Consider the following 23,935-nt stretch of genomic DNA (forward strand, 5'->3'; position numbering starts at 1 on the left):
GTACACCCTTTGAGTGGTGTGAAGGCTCGTTTTTTTATGAATAAATGTGAGAGTAGATCTTTGGTTTTAGTACTCATTCAATAAAGCGATTTTACACTATGCAAGTTCTTTTTCCTGATTGATGACCGTGTGGGAGGGGTACCTTCGATACCATCAACGCTCTGATATAGGAGATAAGAGGAGGAGAGTCCCACCATTACTTCCCGAGGGACCCACCATCTGAAGGATCTATCCAAGACCCACCATATACCAAAAGGCTCATTGGTCCCTAGGGGCCTGGGCAGGAAGGTGAGGGGGCACTTCACCTATTTGAGGATTGGCACCTACAGTTCACACCCGCATGATATCTTATGCACATGGACACCATTCACTGCATTATGTTTGTAGTCACTATAGAATACGTTGTGTGAGATGATGTCACCACCAGCCCATTATTGTATATAAGTGGTGCGGCTGTGTGGACCACCTTAATATATATACAGTTGTGTCCAAAATTATTCAACCCCCACTGAAATTGAGTGTTTTGGCCAGTTTGACATTGCTTTTGATCATTCAGTCATCTTGCTTACATTTACATTAAAGAGGCACTTGTAGGTCAGACAAATATAACATAACAGTTATAATGAAATAACCACAAATGTCTTTTCTGTGCTCACAGCATTATCAGTTTTATTCAACCCCCAAGTGACATTCAATCTTAGTACTTAGTACAGCATCCTTTTACAGTTATAACAGCTTTTAAACGTGAAGCATAGCTTGACACAAGTGTCTTGCAGCGATCTACGGGTATCTTCGCCCATTCTTCATGGGCAAAGGCCTCCAGTTCAGTCACATTCTTAGGCTTGCGCACTGCAACTGCTTTCTTTAAGTCCCACCAGAGGTTCTCAATCGGATTTAAGTCTGGTGACTGCGATGGCCACTCCAAAATGTTCCAGCCTTTCCTCTGCAACCATGCTCTAGTGGACTTGGAGGTATGCTTGGGATCATTGTCCTGTTGAAAGGTCCAACGTCTCCCAAGCCTCAGGTGTGTGACGGACTGCATCACGTTTCCATCCAATATCTCCTGGTACTGAAGAGAATTCATGGTACCTTGCACACGCTGAAGCTTCCCTGTACCTGCAGAAGCAAAACAGCCCCAAAGCATGATTGACCCTCCACCATGCTTCACAGTAGGCAAGGTGTTCTTTTCATCATAGGCCTTGTTCTTCCTCCTCCAAACATAGCGTTGATCCATGGGCCCAAACAGTTCTAATTTTGTTTCATCAGTCCACAGAACACTATCCCACAACTTTTGTGGTTTGTCCACATGGCTTTTGGCATACTGCAGTCGACTCTTCTTATTCTTTGGAGACAGCAAGGGGGTACGCCTGGGAGTTCTGGCACGGAGGCCTTCATTACGCAGTGTGCGTCTTATTGTCTGGGCTGAAACTTCTGTACCCACATCTGACAAATCTTTTCTCAGTTCCTCAGCAGTCACACGGGGACTTCTCTCCACTCTACGCTTCAGGTAGCGCACAGCAGTCGAAGTCAGCATCTTCTTTCTGCCACGACCAGGTAGCGTTTCAACAGTGCCCTTTGCCTTGAATTTGCGAATGATGCTTCCTAAGGTGTCTCTTGGTATGTTTAACATCTTTGCAATCTTCTTATAGCCATTGCCCTTCCTGTGAAGAGAAATCACCTCTTCTCTTGTCTTCCTGGACCATTCTCTTGCCTTCACCATGTTTGTAACCACACCAGTAAATGTCTAGAAGGAGCTGAGTATCACAGTCATTTTAAAGCTGCCTAATTGGTGCTTATTATGCTTGATTGCTGCTCGGTGACATCCACAGGTGTTTTCAATACCTGATGGAAAGCACCTGTATGAACCTCTGTTCTTCAGAGTGGTAGTCTTTAAGGGGTTGAATAATTGTGGCAATGAAGAAACCACATAAGAACCATTTACTACTGTATTACATAAACAATTGATGTCATTTTAGTTGCATTTGGGTAGTTACAACGTCCTTGTAGGATTTGATTCTGAATACAATTCCAAATGTACACTATAGTCCCTAAACCCCTTTACAGCATTGGGGGTTGAATAATTTTGGACACAACTGTACATGCAATCTGATATCAGATATTTCACTTTGCTTTGAGCGCTGCACTGCTTTATACTTTTATTTTTCCTATACAACCAAAACCCCAACTCTTTGCATTAAAAAAAGTCCCCGCCCCTTTCCAAAAAAAAAAATGCACCGGGGTGAAAACGCTCAAATGTGAACCCATCCCATAGGAAATCATGTGAGATGGACCGCTGTGCGTTTCTGGAAAACGCAGAGGTGCGACCCCGGGGTCAGGCTCGGTTCACACCTGTGCAGGTGGCGTTTGAGGCGTTTTTGCGTTGCGTTTTTGATGTGTTTAAAATCTGCCTAGCAACAAGAAAAATGAAAAAAGGGTCGACGACTTTTTCAAATGCAAAACACTGCGTTTTTGGTTCTATAGACTGGAAACGCTGCAGAAAAGCATGGAGGGAGTTTTTGATGCGTTTTGCTTTTTTTTTTTTCCCTAATTTTTACTTGTTGCTAGGCAGATTTTAAATGCATCAAAAACGCATAAAAAAGCAGCAAACATGCATTTTTTGGAAAGGGGCGGGGAGAAGAGAAGCATGTAGTGCGTTTTTGCCGCGTTTGATGCGTTTTGCTTTTAACATCTGCCTAGCAACAAGAACAATTTAAATTTTTTTTAAAAAAAGCAAAACACATCAAACACGGCAAAAACGCACTTCATGCTTCTCTGCAGAGTTTCCAGTCTATAGAACCAAAAATGCTACTTTTTGCGTTCAAAAAAGTCCCCGCCCCTTTCCAAAAAATGCAGCGAGGTGAAAACGGCGAGATGTGAACCCGTCCCATAGGAAATCATGTGACAAGGACTGCTGTGCGTTTCTGCAAAGCGCAGAGGAAAACGCATAGGTGTGACCCCAGGGTAATAGATTCATTCCTGGGATCATCCGTCGCCATCTAGTGGCCAAAGTGCAGCATAGCCTCTCCTGGAGGTCGTTCAGAAAACCATCCCACATTCTGGCCACTAGATGGAGCTGATGATCCTGGGAATGAATCTATTGCAGGAATTACGGGCGCAGCCTTCACATCCAATGAATGACGAGAGACGCCGCAAAGCGCTAGCTGGAAAAGAAATACGAATGGCCCTCAGCCTTGAGCTCCGCCTCTGAGGCGTTTCCCCCCGCCCACCTGGGGGGGGGCCTAACCCTAGAGATGTGTTCAATGAGTGTTTTGTACATCAACCCCCCAAGTAGCAGCGTGGCCTCAATGGGGCGACTCGCCCTGTTTGTCCTGATGATGTCATCATTCTCAGATGTGGCGGCTGCATTTGTTTTCTTTTTTAGGCTTCCTTTCCTTTATTTTCGCCTGGTGATCCGGCCAGAAAGTCTGTTGTTTTTCATCAGAACAAGCCTTTGTTGAGGCACACCATTGGCCACTGACAGGGGGGCTCACAAGGATCAGCTTTTATTGACGGATATAAAAACTTTATCAAAACTAACGGATTATAACATTGGGGTTCGGCTTCCATGTGTTAGTGTATCTAAGTCTGCTAGTCCATCTAACACACCCCTCCCCCCAGACTGACAATGCTGCTGTCCAAAGGTGCCCCCTGTGCTCCTTCCTCCAGAGTGGGGGGGGGGCGCTCTAATACAGGAGGTGTGGCCAGATCACCAGGTGAACAGAGAAGAAAATGAATGAAAAACAAAGAAAACGAATGCAGCCGCCACATCTAATAATGGGTGACAACACAGAGCAGAAGGGGACGCCCCGGAGGCATCATGGGAGAGGTTTCTCTTTTTGTTCCTCATTCACATATTATTGGCTGTCAAAGATCTGACGCACACGGAAGCAGAATTTTAAATCCTCGGGGGTGTGGCTGGGTTTTTGTCACATGACCGTTGGATGTAGCGGAATGCTTTACCTCCTTGCCGTTCTCCTCCTGCAGCTGTTCATCTATCATGCCGCAGCCACCGTCCTGTATGTGACGGCGTTCATCACCTGCGCCGCCTCCACGAGGGTGGGAATGAACAACAGCGACTACAACAAGAGAGCGGCCGCTTCGGTGAGTGAGAAGAGAGGCGGGGCCAGCGGGATATAGATATCAGAACGGGGCCGCCAATAGGGGGTGGAGTTGGCCCTCCTGTACCGAGCCTGGGCCCCATCAGTTCAACAGGGGCCCAGGGCCATAGAGGGGATTATTGTATATACCTTTTGGGTGCTGTGGCCCCTAGAGATTTAACAAAAGTCCCCGGGCCCCATCAGTTCAACAGGGACCCCGGGGCATAGAGAGGATTTTTTTGACATACCTTTTGGGTGCTGTGGCCCCCAAAGATTTAATAAAACTCCCCCGGGTCCTCCTATGAGGAGCTGCAGCACGAAGGATGACTCCGTCCAATCCTGTTAATGAATAGTCGCTTCTCTATCCCCGCCCCCTGCTGCTGAACTGATGGGGCCCGGGGAACGTTTACTGATTGGCTGGGAGCCACGGCCCATGGGATTGCTGTCCATGCTCGAGAAAGCCCTTTTGGGGTGGGGCCCCAATGCTCTCACCCAGGCTCTAAGGGCCCCGTAATTTCTAATGGCAGCCCTGATTATCGATAACCTCAAGGATAGGTTCACACATCTATAAAAGCCAACCTTTCCTGGGGCTAAACTCCACCCCTTTGTATACAAAGGGCAACACTTTTTGCGGACTAAACTCCACCCCTTTGTATACAAAAGGTAACACTTTTTAGAGATGAACTCCACCCCTTTGTATACAAAAGTCAACACTTTCAGGGGCTAAACTCCACCCCTTTGTATACAAAAATCAACACTTTCAGGGGCTAAACTCCACCCCTTTGAATACAAAAATCATCACATTTTAGGGGATAAACTCCACCCATTGTATATAAAAGCCAACATTTTTCAGGGGCTAAACTCCACCCCTTTTTATACAAAAGTCAACACTTTCAGGGGCTAAACTCCACCCCTTTGTATACAAAAATCAACACTTTTCAGGAGCTAAACTCCACCCGTTTTTCAGGGTTGATATGAAAAAGCTCACGTTTCGGGGGCTAAACTCCACCCACTAACAAGGCGTGTATACAGAAGCCAACATGTTTCAGGAGCTACACTCCGCCTCTTTATCAGGGTTTACATATAAAAGCCAATACAGTCCAGGGCAGGGGCGGACTGACCACTCATGGGGCCCCCTACTGACCCCGGGCCCTCGGGCAGTGCCTGAGTTTCCAAATGGTCAGTCCGCCCCTTGTCCAGGGGTTACACTCCACCCCTTCATCTGGGCTTGTAAATAAGACCCAACACGTTTAGGGGGAATGGCCAGCAGCTTCGTCAAGCTCTGATAAAAGGGGCGGAGTTTAGCTCCTGAAACGTATCGGCATTTATATACATTTTGTGCTTTCAATAAATCTTTCTTTTTGGACCCAAAAAATACATTGTGGCGCTTTATAGATTTACCTCTCTCAGCCACAACCCAAAGTGACTTTGGAATCCTTTGCAGGTTCTGCACCGACTCAATATTTACATTTTACAGTCCTGACAAGTCCCGCCTCCTGCTCTGCACATGCTCGTTGTGGGGACAGTTGGTGAACCGTACCTATGACCTAACCCCTGATGACGTCTTACCTTTGTCTTACAGTTCTTTGCCTGCCTGGTGATGATTGCCTACGGCGGGAGCACCTTCTTCAGTTTCACCGAGTGGCGAGGTCCCGGTTCAAACGCAGCTTCTGGCCAAGCCTGAGCTTCCTCTCCTGAGGACCTGATGTGTGTATATATATATATATCCACACACATGACAATATTGACACGCATGAACTTTAACTTGGCGTCTCACTTGTGAATCTGAACGCCACCAGGAAGTTTGATGAAACAATCTAGAAATCGGAATATGCAGCTTCTATCTCGATGGCTTCCTGGATCTGGGAGTGGTTGGAGCCACGAGAGATTTCCCTTCGATGGTCTTTATTGGATCGATTTTCCACAGCAGGTTTTGTACATTTAAGCTCAGTTTCCTCCGGACAGAATCAGATTTCACCGATTTGTATAAAATGATCGTCCCGATTAGACATTATATTTCCATACACTAATGTTATATTATTGGATTTCCATACATGACAAGGACAGAGCTTGGACCTTCTAGGTCAGCATCTCCATGGTTGGGGAACCCGTGAAAGAATTAGGTCTCGGGGAACCCCTGCTAGAAGAAAATTATTGGGTCTCAGTGGGAAGAAAGACCCTTACATTGGGGGTCAGTGGGAAGAATGTCCCTTACATTGGGGGTCAGTGGGAAGAATGTCCCTTACATTGGTGATCAGTGGGAAGAATGTCCCTTACATTGGTGATCAGTGGGAAGAATGTCCCTTACATTGGGGGTCAGTGGGAAGAATGTCCCTTACATTGGTGGTCAGTGGGAAGAATGTCCCTTACATTGGTGATCAGTGGGAAGAATGTCCCTTACATTGGTGATCAGTGGGAAGAATGTCCCTTACATTGGGGGTCAGTGGGAAGAATGTCCCTTACATTGGTGATCAGTGGGAAGAATGTCCCTTACATTGGGGGTCAGTGGGAAGAATGTCCCTTACATTGGTGATCAGTGGGAAGAATGTCCCTTACATTGGGGGTCAGTGGGAAGAATGTCCCTTACATTGGGGGTCAGTGGGAAGAATGTCCCTTACATTGGTGATCAGTGGGAAGAATGTCCCTTACATTGGTGGTCAGTGGGAAGAATGTCCCTTACATTGGTGATCAGTGGGAAGAATGTCCCTTACATTGGTGATCAGTGGGAAGAATGTCCCTTACATTGGGGGTCAGTGGGAAGAATGTCCCTTACATTGGGGATCAGTGGGAAGAATGTCCCTTACATTGGTGATCAGTGGGAAGAATGTCCCTTACATTGGGGGTCAGTGGGAAGAATGTCCCTTACATTGGTGATCAGTGGGAAGAATGTTCCTTACATTGGGGGTCAGTGGGAAGAATGTCCCTTACATTGGGGGTCAGTGGGAAGAATGTCCCTTACATTGGTGATCAGTGGGAAGAATGTCCCTTACATTGGTGATCAGTGGGAGGAATGTCCCTTAGATAGGGGGTCAGTGGGAAGAATGTCCCTTACATTGGGGGTCAGTGGGAAGAATGTCCCTTACATTGGTGGTCAGTGGGAAGAATGTCCCTTACATTGGTGATCAGTGGGAAGAATGTCCCTTACATTGGGGGTCAGTGGGAAGAATGTCCCTTACATTGGTGGTCAGTGGGAAGAATGCCCCTTACATTGGGGGTCAGTGGGAAGAATGTCCCTTACATTGGGGGTCAGTGGGAAGAATGTCCCTTACATTGGTGGTCAGTGGGAAGAATGTCCCTTACATTGGGGGTCAGTGGGAAGAATACTCCTTACATTGGTGATCAGTGGGAAGAATACTCCTTACATTGGGGGTCAGTGGGAAGAATGTCCCTTACATTGGGGGGGGGGGTCAGTGGGAAGAATGTCCCTTACATTGGGGGTCAGTGGGAAGAATGTCCCTTACATTGGGGATCAGTGGGAAGAATGTCCCTTACATTGGTGGTCAGTGGGAAGAATGTCCCTTACATTGGGGGTCAGTGGGAAGAATGTCCCTTACATTGGGGATCAGTGGGAAGAATGTCCCTTACATTGGTGGTCACATTATCGCCCTTACAGACAGGAACTGTGCAGGCACCATCAAATTGGGAGATTAGTTAGCCACAGTTCAAAGAACTAAAGTAACCTCTGGAGGAACCCCAGGAGGGTTCATTGGAACTCATATTGGAAATGGCTGATCAGAAAGAATATTGGTGTTATATTTCTGTTTCTGCTTCCTGCTGCTGGTCCAGGGACTATGTAGGCACCTTTAGATGGGAGGGCAATCAGACACTACTCAATGTTCTCATAACAACCTCTGGAGAAACCCTAGGAGGGTTCCTTGGAACTGGTTGAGGATGGCTGATCAAAAAGATCATTGGTGCCATCTTTCTGGTTCTGCCAAATGATGTTGGCCCCAGAACTATGCAGGTACCATCAGATGGGAGGTCAGTCAGCCACAGCTCAAGGAACCCCTGGTAACCTCTGCAGGAACCCTAGGGTTCATTGGAACTCATATTGGGAATGGCTGATCAGAAAGAGCACCGCTGCTGTTTCTGGTTCTGCCAAGTTGTGCTGGCTCAAGGACTATGTAAGCACCATCAGATGGGAAGTCAATCAGCCATTGCTAAAGGTATCCCTCACAACCGCTGAACTAACCTTAGGGTTCCTTTTTGAACTCTGGTTGAGAATGACAGATAAAAAAAAAAAGAACACTGGTGCCATGCTGCCAGCTCTGCCAAGTGAAGTTGGCCCTGGAATTATGCAGGCACCATTAGATGGGAGGTCAGTAAGCCACAGTTTAAAGAACCCCTAATAACCTCTGGAGGAACCCTAGTGTTCCGTGGAACTTATATTGTGAATGGCTGAGCAGAAAGAACACTGGTGTAATTTTTGCTGGCCAAAGACCATGTAGGCACCATCAGATGGGAAGTCAATAAGCCACTGCTCAAGGTACCCATAACAACCTCTGAACTAGCCCTAGGATTCCTTGGAACTCTGGTTGAGGTTGGGTGACCAAAAAGATCATTGGTGACATGCTGCTGGTTCTGCCAAATGATGCTGGTCCCAGAACTATGCAGGCACCATCAGATAGGTCAGCCACAGTTACCTCTGGAGGAACCCTAGGGTTCCTTGGACCTCATATTGGGAACGGCTGACCAGAAAGACCATTGGTGCCATGTTTCTGGTTCAGCTGAGTGATGCTGGCCCAAGGACCATGCAGGCACCTTTAGATGGGCGGTCAATCACCCACTGCTCAAGGTATCCATAACAATCTCTGGAGGAAACTCTGGCTGATCAAAAACAACATTGGTGCCAACGTTCTGGTTCTGCCAAGTGATGTCGGCCCCAAAATTATGCAGATACCATCAGATGGGAGGTCATTCAGCCACAGGTACCTCTGGAGGAACCCTAGGGTTCCTTGGACCTCATATTGGGAACGGCTGACCAGAAAGACCATTGGTGCCATGTTTCTGGTTCAGCTGAGTGATGCTGGCCCAAGGACCATGCAGGCACCTTTAGATGGGCGGTCAATCACCCACTGCTCAAGGTATCCATAACAATCTCTGGAGGAAACTCTGGCTGATCAAAAACAACATTGGTGGCCCCCAAATTATGCAGATACCATCAGATGGGAGGTCATTCAGCCACGGCTCAAAGAACCCCTAATAACCTCTGGAGAAACCCTCGGCTTCCAAAGATCTCTGGTTGCGAATGGTTGTTCTGGAGGCCCATACTGGGCTTAGCATGACCTGGCCGGCTGCTGTAGCATTGTACAGAACGGAGTCAGAAGACGACACGAGGACATCACCTTCTTCATGAATCAAAGTGACATCTTTATAGTAGTGTAGTGGAAATCCCAATCCAGAGCAACATTTGGAGGGCATGGAGAGCATCTTCTTTAGGACAAACCCCCCTGAATTCAGTGACTGCACCCCTTGATAAGAGGACATTTAGTACTTGTACCTCCTAATCATGTATAAATGTTTTCTAAATAATCCATTGTGAACTTTGTTAACTAAAATGTTTTGAGATATAATTTATAGATATATATATTTTTTTGCTAAAATGTTATCTTAGCAAAGTGAGTTGTCACCAGGACAGGAAAAGAGGGGAAATCTTCCAATGGGGACAACCAGGTGGGGGGGGGATTAGACATCTGCAATTACAGAAATTGTCACTAGGTGGCAATACAGATCTACAGCAACCCTGCATGACCGCCCTTAGTGGACTAAGTGGAGAAAAGTACTTGTGATAGGAATGGGAGTCTTGTTGGGTGTCGGGATCCGCTGCCCAGTGGAGAGGTGTCATGGCGGCATGTCCCTGCGCCTCTCAGGACCTGAGGATAGATCGTGAAATGACACAAAAACGGCGACCTTGTTCACACTGCAGCTAAACGCCGAACAGACCCCAGCGATCCACATCTGCACACTTGTACCTTCGGGGAGGATTTGTTCTGCTCAGCTAGCTGGTAAGTGGACCATATGGATCTGCATGAGCTCCTGCTGTGTCACAATATACAGCACTACCCTAAAAAAAAAAAAAAAAATTTTAAAAACACCGAGCGCTGGCAAGTAATCACTGGCTGGGACTTGGTTCTCCGCCCAGACAGGAGGAACTCAGTCCCAGCACAAAAAACACACCCGCACTTCTATAGGTTTTGTTATCTCCTGCATGGAGGCAATTGTACACATCCGCCAGGACTAGAATATCATGGCCCTGTGCCAGACCTAAGGTCACACACCCAGCCATATTCTGCGACTTCCATATACTCCTTACCAGGCCTGGACTGTTCATAGGGCACACCTGGCATTTGCCCGGTGGGCCGGAACCGCCTGGATAGGAGGGACAGCACAGAGAAACCGGACCGTGCATTTCTCACCTGCCACCAGAGTGCCCACTTCTCCCTCCTGCAGACGCTCAGTGGTGGCAGGTGAGAAACGCACGGTCTTCTTTCTCTATGTGCCACCCCCCCCCCCCATCCATCTTCTGCCCCCCCACCAGGGACGGGAGAAGAAAGAGAAAGCCGATTCTGCCCCTCCTCCTCCTGTGTCAACCCACTCCTTCCTTTCTTACCCTCTCACCCAAAGTCGTCCCCCCCCCCCCGTCCATCTTCTGCAGCAGTGGGCTCCTGTATGCTCCCCTACCCCCGCAGCACTGCCAGCAATTTCTGTCAGGGCAGACTGTCCCCAGTGCGGACAGTCCCCCCCACCAGGGACGGGAGAAGAAAGAGAAAGCCGATTCTGCCCCTCCTCCTCCTGTGTCAGCCCACCGCTTCCTTTCTTACCCTCTCACCAAAAGTCCAACCCCCCCCCCCCCCCCCCGCAACAGGGCTCCTCAAAAAAAAAAAAAAAAAAATATAAAAATTGTAAAAAATAAAAACCTGCTGACACTAGTGGCGGAACTACTACAGAGTTGCAAAGGTCACTGTTGCAACCAGGCCTTGGTGTTCCACCACCGGACTCCAAGGAAAGGGTCCCCCGGCTTGGGGCTGCTCAGTCCAAAATGGCCGGGCCTATTTTGTGTCCCAGTCCGGGCTGCTCCTCCCATTGTGGGTTTTATAGAGTCGTTTACAAAACGTTGTGGGCCCTGGTGGGGTCAGTGCCTCCCCGCTGGTGCTCATTAGTATTTGCCACAGAAGTCCAATCCAAACAGCACAATTCTACGTCAGGCCCCCTTTTGGTTTTTGAGTTCTGCTACAGCGCCGGCCCGCTGGTGGTCTATAGTCAAAGTAATCACCCCAAGTGCTCCCCCCCCCCCCACTCCGAAGCCCACCAGAGAGACACTGACTCTCGCATGAGAAGTACGACAACACTTGTGTATGACTCCAAAGACCGGTCACCACCAGGCTGGACACCTTCCTAGGAGCTCATCTCTCATTTTCACAAACCGGACCCATGCGCTCTATATATATCTATATATAAATGAAAGGCAAAAAGATCGCTCCAGTAGTGTAAATCCAGCATATATTTTGCTTAGAAACACAAAGATGTTGCAGATGAAAGTTTGTAAGAAACCACACATCCCAGAATTCTTTGAGGTGCACATTGACATCACAGCCACCAGCTCCGCCCAACACGTTTCATTATAAATGATGTCAAATGAGGTGCCCTGATGACGTCATGACGAAATGCATTGAGCGGAGCCAGAGGCCACACTACACATAGCAAAGGATGTGTGGCTTGAAGTGTGCTTTCCTCTTATGCTTGTGAGTAGAAACTACTTATTTTACAATAAAGATCCTCAAGATACTGCACTAGGTTGGTGCGCCTTCTTTTTCTTGTTGTATCCACACTACACATCTCAGAATTCCTCAAGATACGTGTGTGCGTCAATATCATGGCTACCAACTCCGCCCATCAAGTTTCATTATAAATGACGTCAAATGAGGAGCCCCGATGACGTCATTTATAACAAAACACATTGGGCAGAGCCAGAGGCCACATTACACACAGCAAAGCAAGTTCTCCTGCACACAAGTCTTGGTTCAGTGTAAAAGCTGATAGTCACACATGGCCTTATGGTCCTCTAGGACTGGGATAGCCCAAAAAAAAGAAAGGAAGGAAAAAAAAAAAAAAGAAAAAGGAAGGAAAAAAAAAAGGAAGGAAAAAAAAAAAGAAAAAAAAAAAAGAAAAGGAAAGGAAGAAAAAAAAAAAGAAAAGGAAAGGAAGAAAAAAAAGAAAAAGGAAAAAAGAAGAAAGGAAAGGAAGAAAAAAAAAAGAAAGGAAAGGAAGAAAAAAATAAAAAAGGAAAGGAAGAAAAAAATAAAAAAGGAAAGGAAGAAAAAAATAAAAAAGGAAAGGAAGAAAAAAATAAAGGAAAGGAAGAAAAAAATAAAGGAAAGGAAGAAAAAAAATAAAAAAGGAAGAAAAAAATAAAAAAGGAAAGGAAGAAAAAAGGAAGAAAAAAAGAAAAAAAAAGGAAGAAAAAAAAGAAAAAAAGGAAGAAAAAAGGGCGCACCAACCTAGTGCATTATCTTAAGGATCGTTATTGTAAAAATAAGTAAAGTTTCTACTCACAAGCATACAAAAAAAGAAAAGAACACCTCAAGCCACACTTCCTCAGAAGAGAGGCACTGAAGAAGAAGGACATCCTTAGAGACGCGTCAGCCTTCAGGGACCCAAACTACACATCCCAGAATTCCTCAAGATACACGTGTGTGCGTTGACATCACGGCCTCCGGCTCCACCCAACATGTTTCATTATAAAGGAGGTCATTAAAGGTGGTTCCCCTGATGACATTTATGACAAAACGCGTTGGGTGGAGCCGAAGGCCGTGATGTCAATGAGCACGTACCTTGAGGAATTCTGGGATGTGTAGTTTCTTGAATGCTTTTATGCACAGCAATTGTTTTCCAAACTGATTTTATGCTAAGCGCACCCCCCCTCGCCCCCAGGCCATGGATGTGTGGTTTGGAGTGTGCTTTTCTCTTATGCTTGCGAGTAGAAACTACTTATTTTACAATAAAGATCCTAAGTTAATGCACTGGGTTGGTGCGCCTTCTTTTTTCTTGTTGTATCCACACTACACATCCAAGAATTCCTCAAGGTATGCGTATGCGTTGACATCCCGGCCACCAGCTCCACCCAACACCTTTCATTATAAATGACGTCAAATGAGGTGCCCTGATGACGTCATTTATGACGAAACACGTTGAGCGGAGCCAGAGGCCACATTACACACAGCAAAGCAAGTTCTCCTGCATACAAGTCTTAGTTCAGTGTAAAAGCTGATAGTCACACATGGGATTGTGGCCCTCTAGGACTGAGGACGTCCCGTAGTAATCACAACAAAAAGGAAAGCAGGCGCACCAACCTAGTGCATTATCTTAAGTATCTTTATTGTAAAATAAGTAAAGTTTCTACGCACAAAAAAAAAAAAAAAAAAAAAAAAAGGAAAAGTGCACTTCAAGCCACACTTCCACAGAGAGGCTCTGAGGAAGAAGGACATCCTTAGAGATGAGTCAGCCTTCAGGGACCCAAAGGGGGGGGGGGGGGTGCGCCACACATCTCAGAATTCCTCAAGATACACGTGTGTGCGTTGACATCACGGCCTCCGGCTCCACCCAACATGTTTCATTATAAAGGAGGTCATTAAAGGTGGTTCCCCTGATGACATCATTTATGACAAAACGCGTTGGGTGGAGCCAAAGGCCGTGATGTCAATGAGCACGTACCTTGAGGAATTCTGGGAGGTGTAGTTTCTTGAATGCTTTTATGCACAGCAATTGTGTTCCAAACTGATTTTATGCTAAATAGGTGCTGGATTTACACTATTGTAGCAATTTTTGCCTTTTTCTTTTTTAAATTTATAAAATGCATCAGTCCAGTTTATGCAAAAGGGAGATGAGCTCCTAGGAAGGTGTCCAGCCTGGTGGTGACCGGCCTTTGGAGTCATACACAAGTGTTGTCGGACTTCTCATGTGAGGGTCAGTGTCTCTCTGGTGGGACTCGGAGTGGGGGGGGGGGGGGGGGGGTGAAGCACTTGGGGTGATTTGGTTACACATAATAAAAATTTAAGAAGAGGATCCCCTTTTATTGACACTTTTTCACTCGGTGGGAGTCACTTAGATATGAACTTTTGGAATTTTTTGTTAATGAGCTTGTTTTCAGTCATCTTTACTTTCTTTTTTTAGCGCAGCTTTTCTTTTTGCTGTTATATACAGAGGATATAAGAAGTCTTCACACCCCTGTTAAAATGTCAGGTTTCTGTGAAAAAAAAAAATTTAGACAAAGATAAATCATTTCAGAACTTTTACCACTTTTAATGTGACCTATAATGTGACCTCAATTGAAAAAGAAACTGAAATCTTTTTTTGTGGGGGGTAAACATAAAAAAACTAAAATGATGTGGTTGCATAAGTGTGCACACCCTCTTATAACTGGAGATGTAGCTGCGTACAGAATGAAGCAATCACATTTGTGTTAAATAGGAGTCAGTACACACCCACCATCATTTAAAGTGGATCTGATTAACCCCAAATAAAGTTCAGCTGTTCTAGTCAGTCTTTCCTGACATTTTCTTAGTCGCATCTTACAGCAAAGGCCATTGTCCGCAGAGAGCTTCCAAAGCATCAGAAGGATCTCATTGTTAAAAGGCATCAGTCAGGAGAAGAGTACAAAAGAATTTCCAAGGTATTAGATATACCATGGAACACAGTGAAGACCGTCATCATCAAGTGGAGAAAATATGGTCCAACAGTGACATCACCAACAGTGACATCACCAAGAACTGGACGTCCCTCCAAAATGGATGAAAAGACGAGAAGAAAACTTGTCTGGGAGGCGGCCAAGAGGCCTACAGCAACATGAAAGTAGCTGCAGGAATGTCTGGCAAGTCCTGGCTGTGTGGCCCATGTGGCACCAATCTCCCGTGTTCTTCATATGTCTGGTCTATGGGGGAGAGTGGCAAGATGGAAGTCTTCTCTTTCGAAGAAAAACATCCAAGCCCGGCTACATTCTGCAAAAACATTTGAAGTCTCCCAAAATCATGTGGGAAAATGTGTTCTGGTCTGATAGAACCAAGGTTGGACTTTTTGGCCATAATTCCAAAAGATATGTTTGGCGCAAAAACAACACTGCGCATCACCAAAAGAACACCATACCCACCGTGAAGCATGGCGGTGGCAGCATCATGCTTTGGGGCTGTTAATCTTCAGCTGGAACTGGGGCCTTAGTCAAGGTAGAGGGAATTATGAACAGTTCCAAATACCGGTCAATATCGGCACAAAACCTTCAGGCTTCTGCTAGAAAGCTGAACATGAAGAGGAACTTCATCTTCCACCATGGCAACGACCCAAAGCATCCATCCAAATCCACAAAGGGATGGCTCCACCAGAAGAAGAGGAAAGTTTTGGAATGGCCCAGCCAGAGCCCAGACCTGAACCCGATGGAAAATCTGTGGGGTGATCTGAAGAGGGCTGTGCGCAGGAGATGACACGCAATCTGACAGATTGAGAGCGTTTGCAAGGAAGAGTGGGCAAATATTGCCAAGTCAGGATGTGCCATGATGATAGACTCCTCCCCAAAAATACTGAGCGCTGAAATCACATCAAAAGGGGTTTCAACAAAGGACTAGTGTAAGGGTGTGCACACTTATGCAACCAGATTTTTTTTATTTTTTTTTACTTCCCGCCACCTAAAAGATTTCAGTTTGTTCTACTTAGTTGTACAGTTTATAGGTCACATTAAGGTGGAAAAAGTTCTGAAATGATTTATGACATTTTAACAGGGGTGTCAAGACTTTTTATATCCACTGTATAGTATATCCTCTGTATGGTGCTAGCAGCAATTTTGAAAGCTCTCTAGCGCAGCAGTCTTTTGTTTTCCTTTTACACAGTTTTTGACATAGGATGCCCCTGCAGACTCCAGTTCCCAACTGCCACTGCTGCAAAGCTTTCTGGAGCCCTCCCTCCCACCTGGGGGAGAAAGAAAAACACAAAAAAACCTTGCTGCAATAAATTAGTAACTTTAAAAGTCCTGCTGGGGCCCCCTCTTATATATAGGGGGCAGGGAATGTGACGCTATGTTTGTGCCCAGAGACCAGCTTTATGTTCCATTCCTCTGCAAAAGCGAATACACGACACGATTGAACAATTCGGAGTCCAGGATCTGCAAAGACACATTCCTTTATTTTATAACAACAGATATACAACACAGTCTGTATCTCACCTCCCTCCCGTTATATAAAAATTAACAAAAAAAAAAAAAAAATGAAAGAAAAACCACAAGAGGGTGAATGATGTTTGGCCTTTCCGGGGGATTCCCCGACCCCAAAGCTTTCTTAGGTCAACAGAAAGGGTCATTCCAGCAGTTTTGGGGCAATAAAAGACAGTGCAAACTTCCCCCCCCGTGGAAGCGACGGGGCATCAAGGGGAAATGGATCCACGCCCACCTTGTATACGGCCCCGATCCGCAACTCCGGAGGCGTTCAGTTAACATGGATTATATAATAACGTCCTTCAATGAGGGCAGAAGAAGCAATGGAATAAATGGCAGCGAGTGTGCAAGACTCCAGCATTATATGCCGTATGAAACGACCAATGACAATTAAATATGAATGAAATGATAAAATCAGCCTTGTTCTACGAGGATAAAATATGAATGGATGATAACTTGGCACTGGTTTTCTCAGCTACCCTCCCTCCCCCGCCCCGTCTTAGGGAATAGTTAATAGGAGATTGTGAAAAGAACGACTTGTACTAAATGAACTGGCCACTAGGTGGCAATAAGTCTCCATAGCAGCAGCCAGGCCTGCAAAGAATCGGCTATACACAGCATTGGTGGAGCAGCCGGCTGACGGAAAACTACAAATCCCAGCATGCTTTGCCAGCCTGCATGTTGGTATAGGTTGTTCCCCTACAGGGCCAAAGGCTGCTTTATCCAGATATACAGCATCATACAGGTGAGGAAGGGATGGAATACAAAAAGGGATTTTAGGGCAATCTAAGGGTGACCTATGGGCAACCTATGGGCCAACCTATGGCCAACCTATGGGCGATCTATGGCCAACCTATGGCCGATCTATGGCCAACCTATGGCCAACCTATGGGCGATCTATGGCCAACCTATGGCCAACCTATGGGCGATCTATGGCCAACCTATGGGCGATCGGGTATTTATTGAGCAAATGCATGCAAGAGCCTAAACTCAAAGAGGTGTAACGTCACATGGTCAGAGCGACGGCATGTTGTCCAATCAGAATGCACTGGGGTGGATACTAAAGGGCAGTTGACAGAGCAGTTGCTCCAGAGCTTAGTAAATGAGGCAAAGCTCTGCCGACTTCCATCGTCCAATCACGTACGAGCAAAAATGCTCTGTATCTTCCTTGGATGTGATTGGACGATGAAGGCACCTCGTTTACGAAGCTCTGGAGGCAAATGCCCTTGCAGAGTAAACCGTTTATTTGCCTTTAGTAAAAATCCACCCCATAGCGTTCTCCAACATGGCCGCAACTCTGAACGAAGACAGCAACTGGGGGCTCAGACTAGGAATCCACGGCTTCTATCAATAAGGCGATCAATGATCAATTTCATATCTGACTAACCAATCAGAGGTGGGACTTTGGCACTAAGTTTGGTAAGGGAGAGGTTTAAAACAGAATTTCAAGCAGCTGAACAAAAATTCTGCACCGCTTTACCCTCCGTAGGATGTGTAGGATTCTGTTCGGACAGTCTGCAGTTCCCACACCACTGCCGCAGAGTACGGTCAGGAAGATGGCAGCACAGATTCATCTCTGAAGAGCTTTGTGTCACCATCATTGACTGAGCTGGGTGGGGAAGTTCCATAGCCCAATCAAGATGGCGGAGCTCAACAAGGGGGTCACCCTTCTGGCTGTGCAGATGTATGTGAATTACAGGACCAGCTGAACAGAATTACAATTCCAATGGCAGGTAAAATGGTCTGGACTGTGGATTTAGCCAATTGTAAGGAAGCATGGGGCTGTAAACATGACCATCCTCCGCGCTACCTGACCGTGAACAGAAGATGGGCTGCGGGCGGCATGGGAAAGATAATTCAATAACCCCCCCAATGTGAAGGGCAATGTCAGAGGAGTATTTACAGGAAACAGCACAACCAAATCTCGTCAGGTGAATGGGGTCCGATGCGGGGTGCAGCAATCCACGCCCAAGTCCAGCGGATACGGCGTCCCGCTTCCCCTGAGCTTGTATGACAAGGGTGGGCTGATCAAAAGGGCCCATAGAGCTGCGACAGGGGAGGGCCAATCAATAGGGCCCATAGAGCTGTGACAGGGGAGGGCCAATCAATAGGGCCCATAGAGCTGTGACAGGGGAGGGCCAATCAATAGGGCTCATAGAGCTGTGACAGGGGTGGGCTGATCAAAAGGGCCCATAGAGCTGCGACAAGGGACGGCCAACCAATAGGGTACAGAGCTTAACAGGGGAGGGCCAATCAATAGGACCCATAGAGCTGCGACAAGGGAGGACCACCCAATAGGGCCCATAGAGCTGTGACAAGGGAGGGCCAATCAATAGGGCCCATAGAGCTGTGACAAGGGAGGGCCAATCAATAGAGCCTATAGAGCTGTGACAGGGGAGGGCCAATCAATAGAGCCCATAGAGCTGTGACAGGAGAAAGCTGTTCATTAGGGCCCATAGAGCTGTGACAGGGGAGGGCCAATCAATAGGGCCCATAGAGCTGTGACAGGGGAGGGCCAATCAATAGAGCTGTGACAGGGGAGGGCCAATCAATAGGGCCCATAGAGCTGTGACAGGGGAGGGCCAATCAACAGAGCCCATAGAGCTGTGACAGGGGAGGGCCAATCAACAGGGCCCATAGAGCTGTGACAGGGGAGGGCAATCAACAGGGCCCATAGAGCTGTGACAGGGGAGGGCCAATCAACAGGGCCCATAGAGCTGTGACAGGGGAGGGCCAATCAAATAGGGCCCATAGAGCTGTGACAGGGGAGGGCCAATCAATAGGGCCCATAGAGGCTGTGACAGGGGAGGGCCAATCAATAGGGCCCATAGAGCTGTGACAGGGGAGGGCCGATCAATAGAGCCCAAAGAGCTGTGGCAAGGGAGGGCCAATCAATAAGGCTTTAACAGGGGAGGCCAGTCAATAGAACTTTAACAGGGGAGGGCCAATCAAATGGGCTTTAACAGGGGAGGGTCGAACGATAGGGCCCACAAAGCTGTGACAAGGGTGGGTTAATCAATAAAGCCCATAGATCTGTGACATGGGAGGGGAGATCAATAGGGCTCATACAGCTGTGACAAGGGAGGGCCAATCAGTAAAGCTTTAATGGGGAGGGCTGAACGATAGGGCCCACAGAGCTGTGACAAGGGAGGGCCAATCAATAAGGCCCATAGAGCTGTGACAAGGGAGGGCCAATTAATAGGGCTCATAGAGCTGTGAAAAGGGAGGGCCAATCAGTAAAGCTTTAACGGGAGGGCCGAATGATAGGGCCCACAGAGCTGTGACAAGGGAGGGCCAATCAATAGAGTCCGGCTTGTATTGCAACCTTCCAATGAGCGAGGGAGCGACTCCTCACTCGTTTGGCCAGAGAGAGACCCCCCATGTCACTGGTGACGGATTGCTATTACAGGGCTACACAAGGTAGAGAAGTACTCCCACCAATCGACGGTCCAATGAGATAGATGTCAGCACCTCGCTGGTGGCTGGTATTGAGCAGCCTTCCAATGAGTGAGGGAGAGACTCCTCATTCATCTAGCTATAGAGGAAGACCCCTCATGTTACACTAGCGTTCTCGTGGCCGGTTACGGATGGCCGTATGGGTCTACAGAGGGCAGAGAAGTACTCCGCCTACCTCTGGCCCAATGAGCAAGACGTCACTCCCTAAGCCCACAACATTGAGCAGCCTTCCCAAGAGCAAAGGAGAGACTCCTCATCCATTCTATAGAGGTGGCCGGCGGCTTGTGTTGAGCATCCTTCCAATGAGTGAGGGAGCATGATGGACTTTATTGCAGGAACTAAGAGAAGGCCACGGGAGGGGCAAGCATGGTGGACTTCATTGCAGGGGCTAAGAGAAGACCATGGGAGGGGTGAGCATGGTGGACTTCATTGCAGGGGCTAAGAGAAGACCATGGGAGGGGTGAGCATGGTGGACTTCATTGCAAAAGCTAAGAGAAGACCACCAGAGGGGTGAGCATGGTGGACTTCATTGCAAAAGCTAAGAGAAGATCACCAGAGGGGTGAGCATGGTGGACTTCATTGCAGGGGCTAAGAGAAGACCACCAGAGGGGCGAGCATGGTGGACTTCATTGCAGGGGCTAAGAGAAGACCACCAGAGGGCGAGCATGGCGAACTTCATTGCAGGGGCTAAGAGAAGACCACCAGAGGGGCGAGCATGGCGAACTTCATTGCAGGGGCTAAGAGAAGACCACCAGAGGGGCGAGCATGGCGGACTTCATTGCAGGGGCTAAGAGAAGACCACCAGAGGGGCGAGCATGGCGGACTTCATTGCAGGGGCTAAGAGAAGACCACCAGAGGGGCGAGCATGGTGGACTTCATTGCAAAAGGTAGGAGAAGACCACCAGAGGGGCGAGCATGGTGGACTTCATTGCAGGGGCTAAGAGAAGGCCATGGGAGGGGTGAGCATGGTGGACTTCATTGCAGGGCTAAGAGAAGACCACCAGAGGGGCAAGCATGGTGGACTTCATTGCAGGGGCTAAGAGAAGACCACCAGAGGGGCGAGCATGGTGGACTTCATTGCAGGATCTGCTCTTAGATTCGTTTAGAGATTCGGTTGGGTCTCCTAGTTGTGTGACAGAAGGAAAGTGATCCCTCATTAGGGTAAAGCCGAGCTCCAGGGGCTGGCGTTATCGCACGGTTCTATCAGTCCGGCTTGGACCAATGTACAGCATACATATCCCATACCGCGGTGGAAACAGCAAATCATGGCAGTATGCGCCATTACCGCAACGCCTGCCACTGCCTTCCAGGTCTTGTGCCCAGTAGCTGCCCTGCTGCATCGTAACCACAGGGGGTCACTTCCCATTCCCAGACTGCCCTGCACTTTTCCTAATGAATGCAAGGTGTTCGCTGACTGGACGAGGGGAAAAGACAAGATGCCGCAATTTCCTCCTCATCCAATAAGAGAACGCCTTGCTCCCACCAAAAAAAAACAAAAAAAAAAAACGCAGGACGCGCATCTGAGCGTAGTGTCCTGATCTGTTACTGAGCATTCACTAACAAATAGGGACAGCAGAGGGCGCATCTGAGCGTAGAGTCCTTATTGGTTGTTATTGTAGAGAATCTTCATTAAAGGACAGCAGAGGGCGCATCTGAGCGAAGTGTCCTGATCTGTTACTGAGCATTCACTATTAGGGGACAGCAGAGGGCGCATCTGAGCGAAGTGTCCTGATCTGTTACTGAGCATTCACTATTAGGGACAGCAGAGGGCGCATCTGAGCGAAGTGTCCTTATTGGTTAATGAAGATTCTCTACAATAACAGATAAGGGCAGCAGAGGGTGCATCTGAGCGAAGTGTCCTGATCTGTTACTGAGCATTCTTTACAGTAACAGCAGAGGGCGCATCTGAGTGTAGTGTCCTCATTGGTTAATGAAGATTCTCTACAACAAATAGGGACAGCAGAGGGCGCATCTGAGCGAAGTGTCCTGATCTGTTACTGAGCATTCTTTACAGTAACAGCAGAGGGCGCATCTGAGTGTAGTGTCCTCATTGGTTAATGAAGATTCTCTACAACAAATAGGGACAGCAGAGAGCGCATCTGAGTGTAGAGTCCTTATTGGTTGTTATTGTAGAGAATCTTCATTAAAGGACACGCAGAGGGCACATCTGAGCAAAGTGTCCTGATCTGTTACTGAGCATTCTTTACAGTAACAGCAGAGGGCGCATCTGAATGTAGCGATTTTGAAATTATTTGTTCACCAGACAATTGGCAACGTACACAATGGTGATGTCAATCACTCAGGGACACAATCACACTTCTAGACAGGCCTCCAGGGATGGACCTTCTCAGGTAAGTTGCCGTCTACTGAATACATTTCACTCAGATGCCCCTCGGCTGCCCTTATCTGTTACTGTAGAGAATGTTTCAGTCTCTTGAGAGGGGCTGGAACTTCGCCACAAGCCCACCCGGACCACCCTCCCAGGGTACAGGTCACATACACGTCTGCACCACAATCTCTTGTTCCACCAAGTGCCCCGCTGCACAGTAACCACAGGGGGGTCACTTGCTCAGGTCAGGACACAGAAGTCTGCGGCTTCCTACGGGAGGGGGGGGGGGAAATCACTTGCTCAGGTTGGGACCCAGAAGTCTGCAGCTTCCTACAGCGGGAGGGGGGGGGGGGTTTCACTTGCTCAGGTCGGGACCCAGAAGTCCGCGGCTTCCTACAGGGTGGGGGATCACTTGCTCAGGTCGGGACCCAGAAGTCCGCGGCTTCCTAAGGGGGGGGGGGGGTGTGTCACTTGCTCAGGTCGGGACCCTACAGCGATTCTCCACTTCCATATGAACGCTGACATTGGTCCAACCTGGACCAAGCCAATAAAATCCATCCCCGGAGTTCAGCGGGCTTCATCAACATGAGTCTGGCATTGCCCCCCTTCGGGTTCCACGCAGCGCCACCACCGTCCGTGGCTCAGAGGTCCTCCAAGTGAATGGAAGCCGAGCAGCCAACGTGACGGACGGCTCAGCGGCAATGTGTGACATAAGGAAGAGTCCCCGAACCTGAAGACGTACGATTACCGCGATCGATACAAAATAACACGCATGTAAAGGGGCAGCAAAAGGGACCGGGAAGGGGAACTGGGGGGGGGGGGGGGGGGGGCGGATTGTAAACACGAACAGATCCCTCGAAATGTGTCTGACACCATCCAGCAGAAATAATTTATTTATCCTATCTATAATATACAGGAGAAGGACGGGGAAGTTGGCAATTACGAGCTTGTCTACAGAAAACGCCCTTCTACCCCGACCTTGTACCCTCGCTGCGGGAAAACGGGCGTCTGCGCCGGACTCGCCTCAGCTCTGCGGTTCATTTATGTGCAAAAAAAAAAAAAAAAATCTAATTTCAGCTGGAGACGAGATGGTTCTGAGCCAAACCCCCCTCCCCCGATCAACAGGTCAGCGCCTGCCTCCTCCAGACCCTCCGGGAAGCACTGGGAAAGGACCCTGGTATAGAAGAAACACCGCTTGCAGCTCGTCCATCCCGCAAGCACGCCATTGTGCGCACGGTCCTCCGACTTCAGACCCGCTGCACGTGTGCGCAGGGTGTCACGCCCTTATAAACTCCAAAATGTTCAGTGCAAATTGCCAAGGAAATAAAAAGTACACGTGTCCGTGGTGACGTCACGTTACACAACGAGTCCCTCTGTCCGTGGTGGCGTCACATTGCACAATGCGTCCCTGTGTGTCCATGACGGCATCACATTAAACAGCGCGTTCCTGTGTCCATGGTGGCGTCACGTTACACAATGCGTCCCTCTGTGTCCGTGGTGGCGCCACATTACACAACACGTCCCTGGTGGCGTCACATTATAAAGCACGTCCGTGTCCATGGTGGCGTCACATTATACAGCGCGTCCCTGTGTCCATGGTGGCGTCACAATATACAGCGCGTCCCTGTGTCCATGGTGGCGTCACATTATACAGCGCGTCCCTGTGTCCATGGTGGCGTCACATTATACATGTCCCTCTGTCCGTGGCGGCGTCACATTATAAAACACAACCCTGTGTCCGTCGTGGCGTCACATTATAGACGTGAAAGGGCCAAATATGGGAAGGGTCCTGCTACTGCGTGGGCCCAGTCCATCAAAAAAAAAAAAAAAGGAAGGACGCTGACGTCTTGGCGTTGTCCT

General features: G+C 48.0%; 1 protein-coding gene and 2 long non-coding RNA genes across 3 annotated transcripts in view; 2 read left to right on the plus strand and 1 right to left on the minus strand.

The window, feature by feature from the left end:
• Positions 1-6,127, plus strand: part of PLLP (plasmolipin) — a 47,560-nt gene extending 41,433 nt beyond the window's left edge. The window contains exons 3-4 of the mRNA XM_089655610.1: positions 3,985-4,101; positions 5,680-6,127. Of these exons, the coding sequence (XP_089511736.1) occupies positions 3,985-4,101; positions 5,680-5,781 (219 nt within the window). The 3' untranslated portion in view covers positions 5,782-6,127. The remainder of the gene's footprint in view (positions 1-3,984; positions 4,102-5,679) is intronic.
• Positions 6,128-6,547: 420 nt separating this feature from the next.
• LOC149443503 (uncharacterized) lies at positions 6,548-9,670 on the plus strand. Its single transcript, XR_016306669.1, has 2 exons — positions 6,548-9,010; positions 9,270-9,670. It is a non-coding gene; the product is annotated as an uncharacterized LOC149443503 (long non-coding RNA).
• Positions 9,671-16,241: 6,571 nt separating this feature from the next.
• Positions 16,242-23,928, minus strand: LOC149443504 (uncharacterized). The gene is made up of 2 exons (XR_016306670.1): positions 17,199-23,928; positions 16,242-17,154 (listed from the first exon to the last, which is right to left on the minus strand). It is a non-coding gene; the product is annotated as an uncharacterized LOC149443504 (long non-coding RNA).
• Positions 23,929-23,935: the final 7 nt, after the last annotated feature.

Source organism: Staurois parvus, unplaced genomic scaffold, assembly GCF_062004578.1.
Source record: "Staurois parvus isolate SC_StPar_1 unplaced genomic scaffold, SC_StPar_1.0 ptg000856l, whole genome shotgun sequence".
NCBI lineage: Eukaryota > Metazoa > Chordata > Amphibia > Anura > Ranidae > Staurois > Staurois parvus.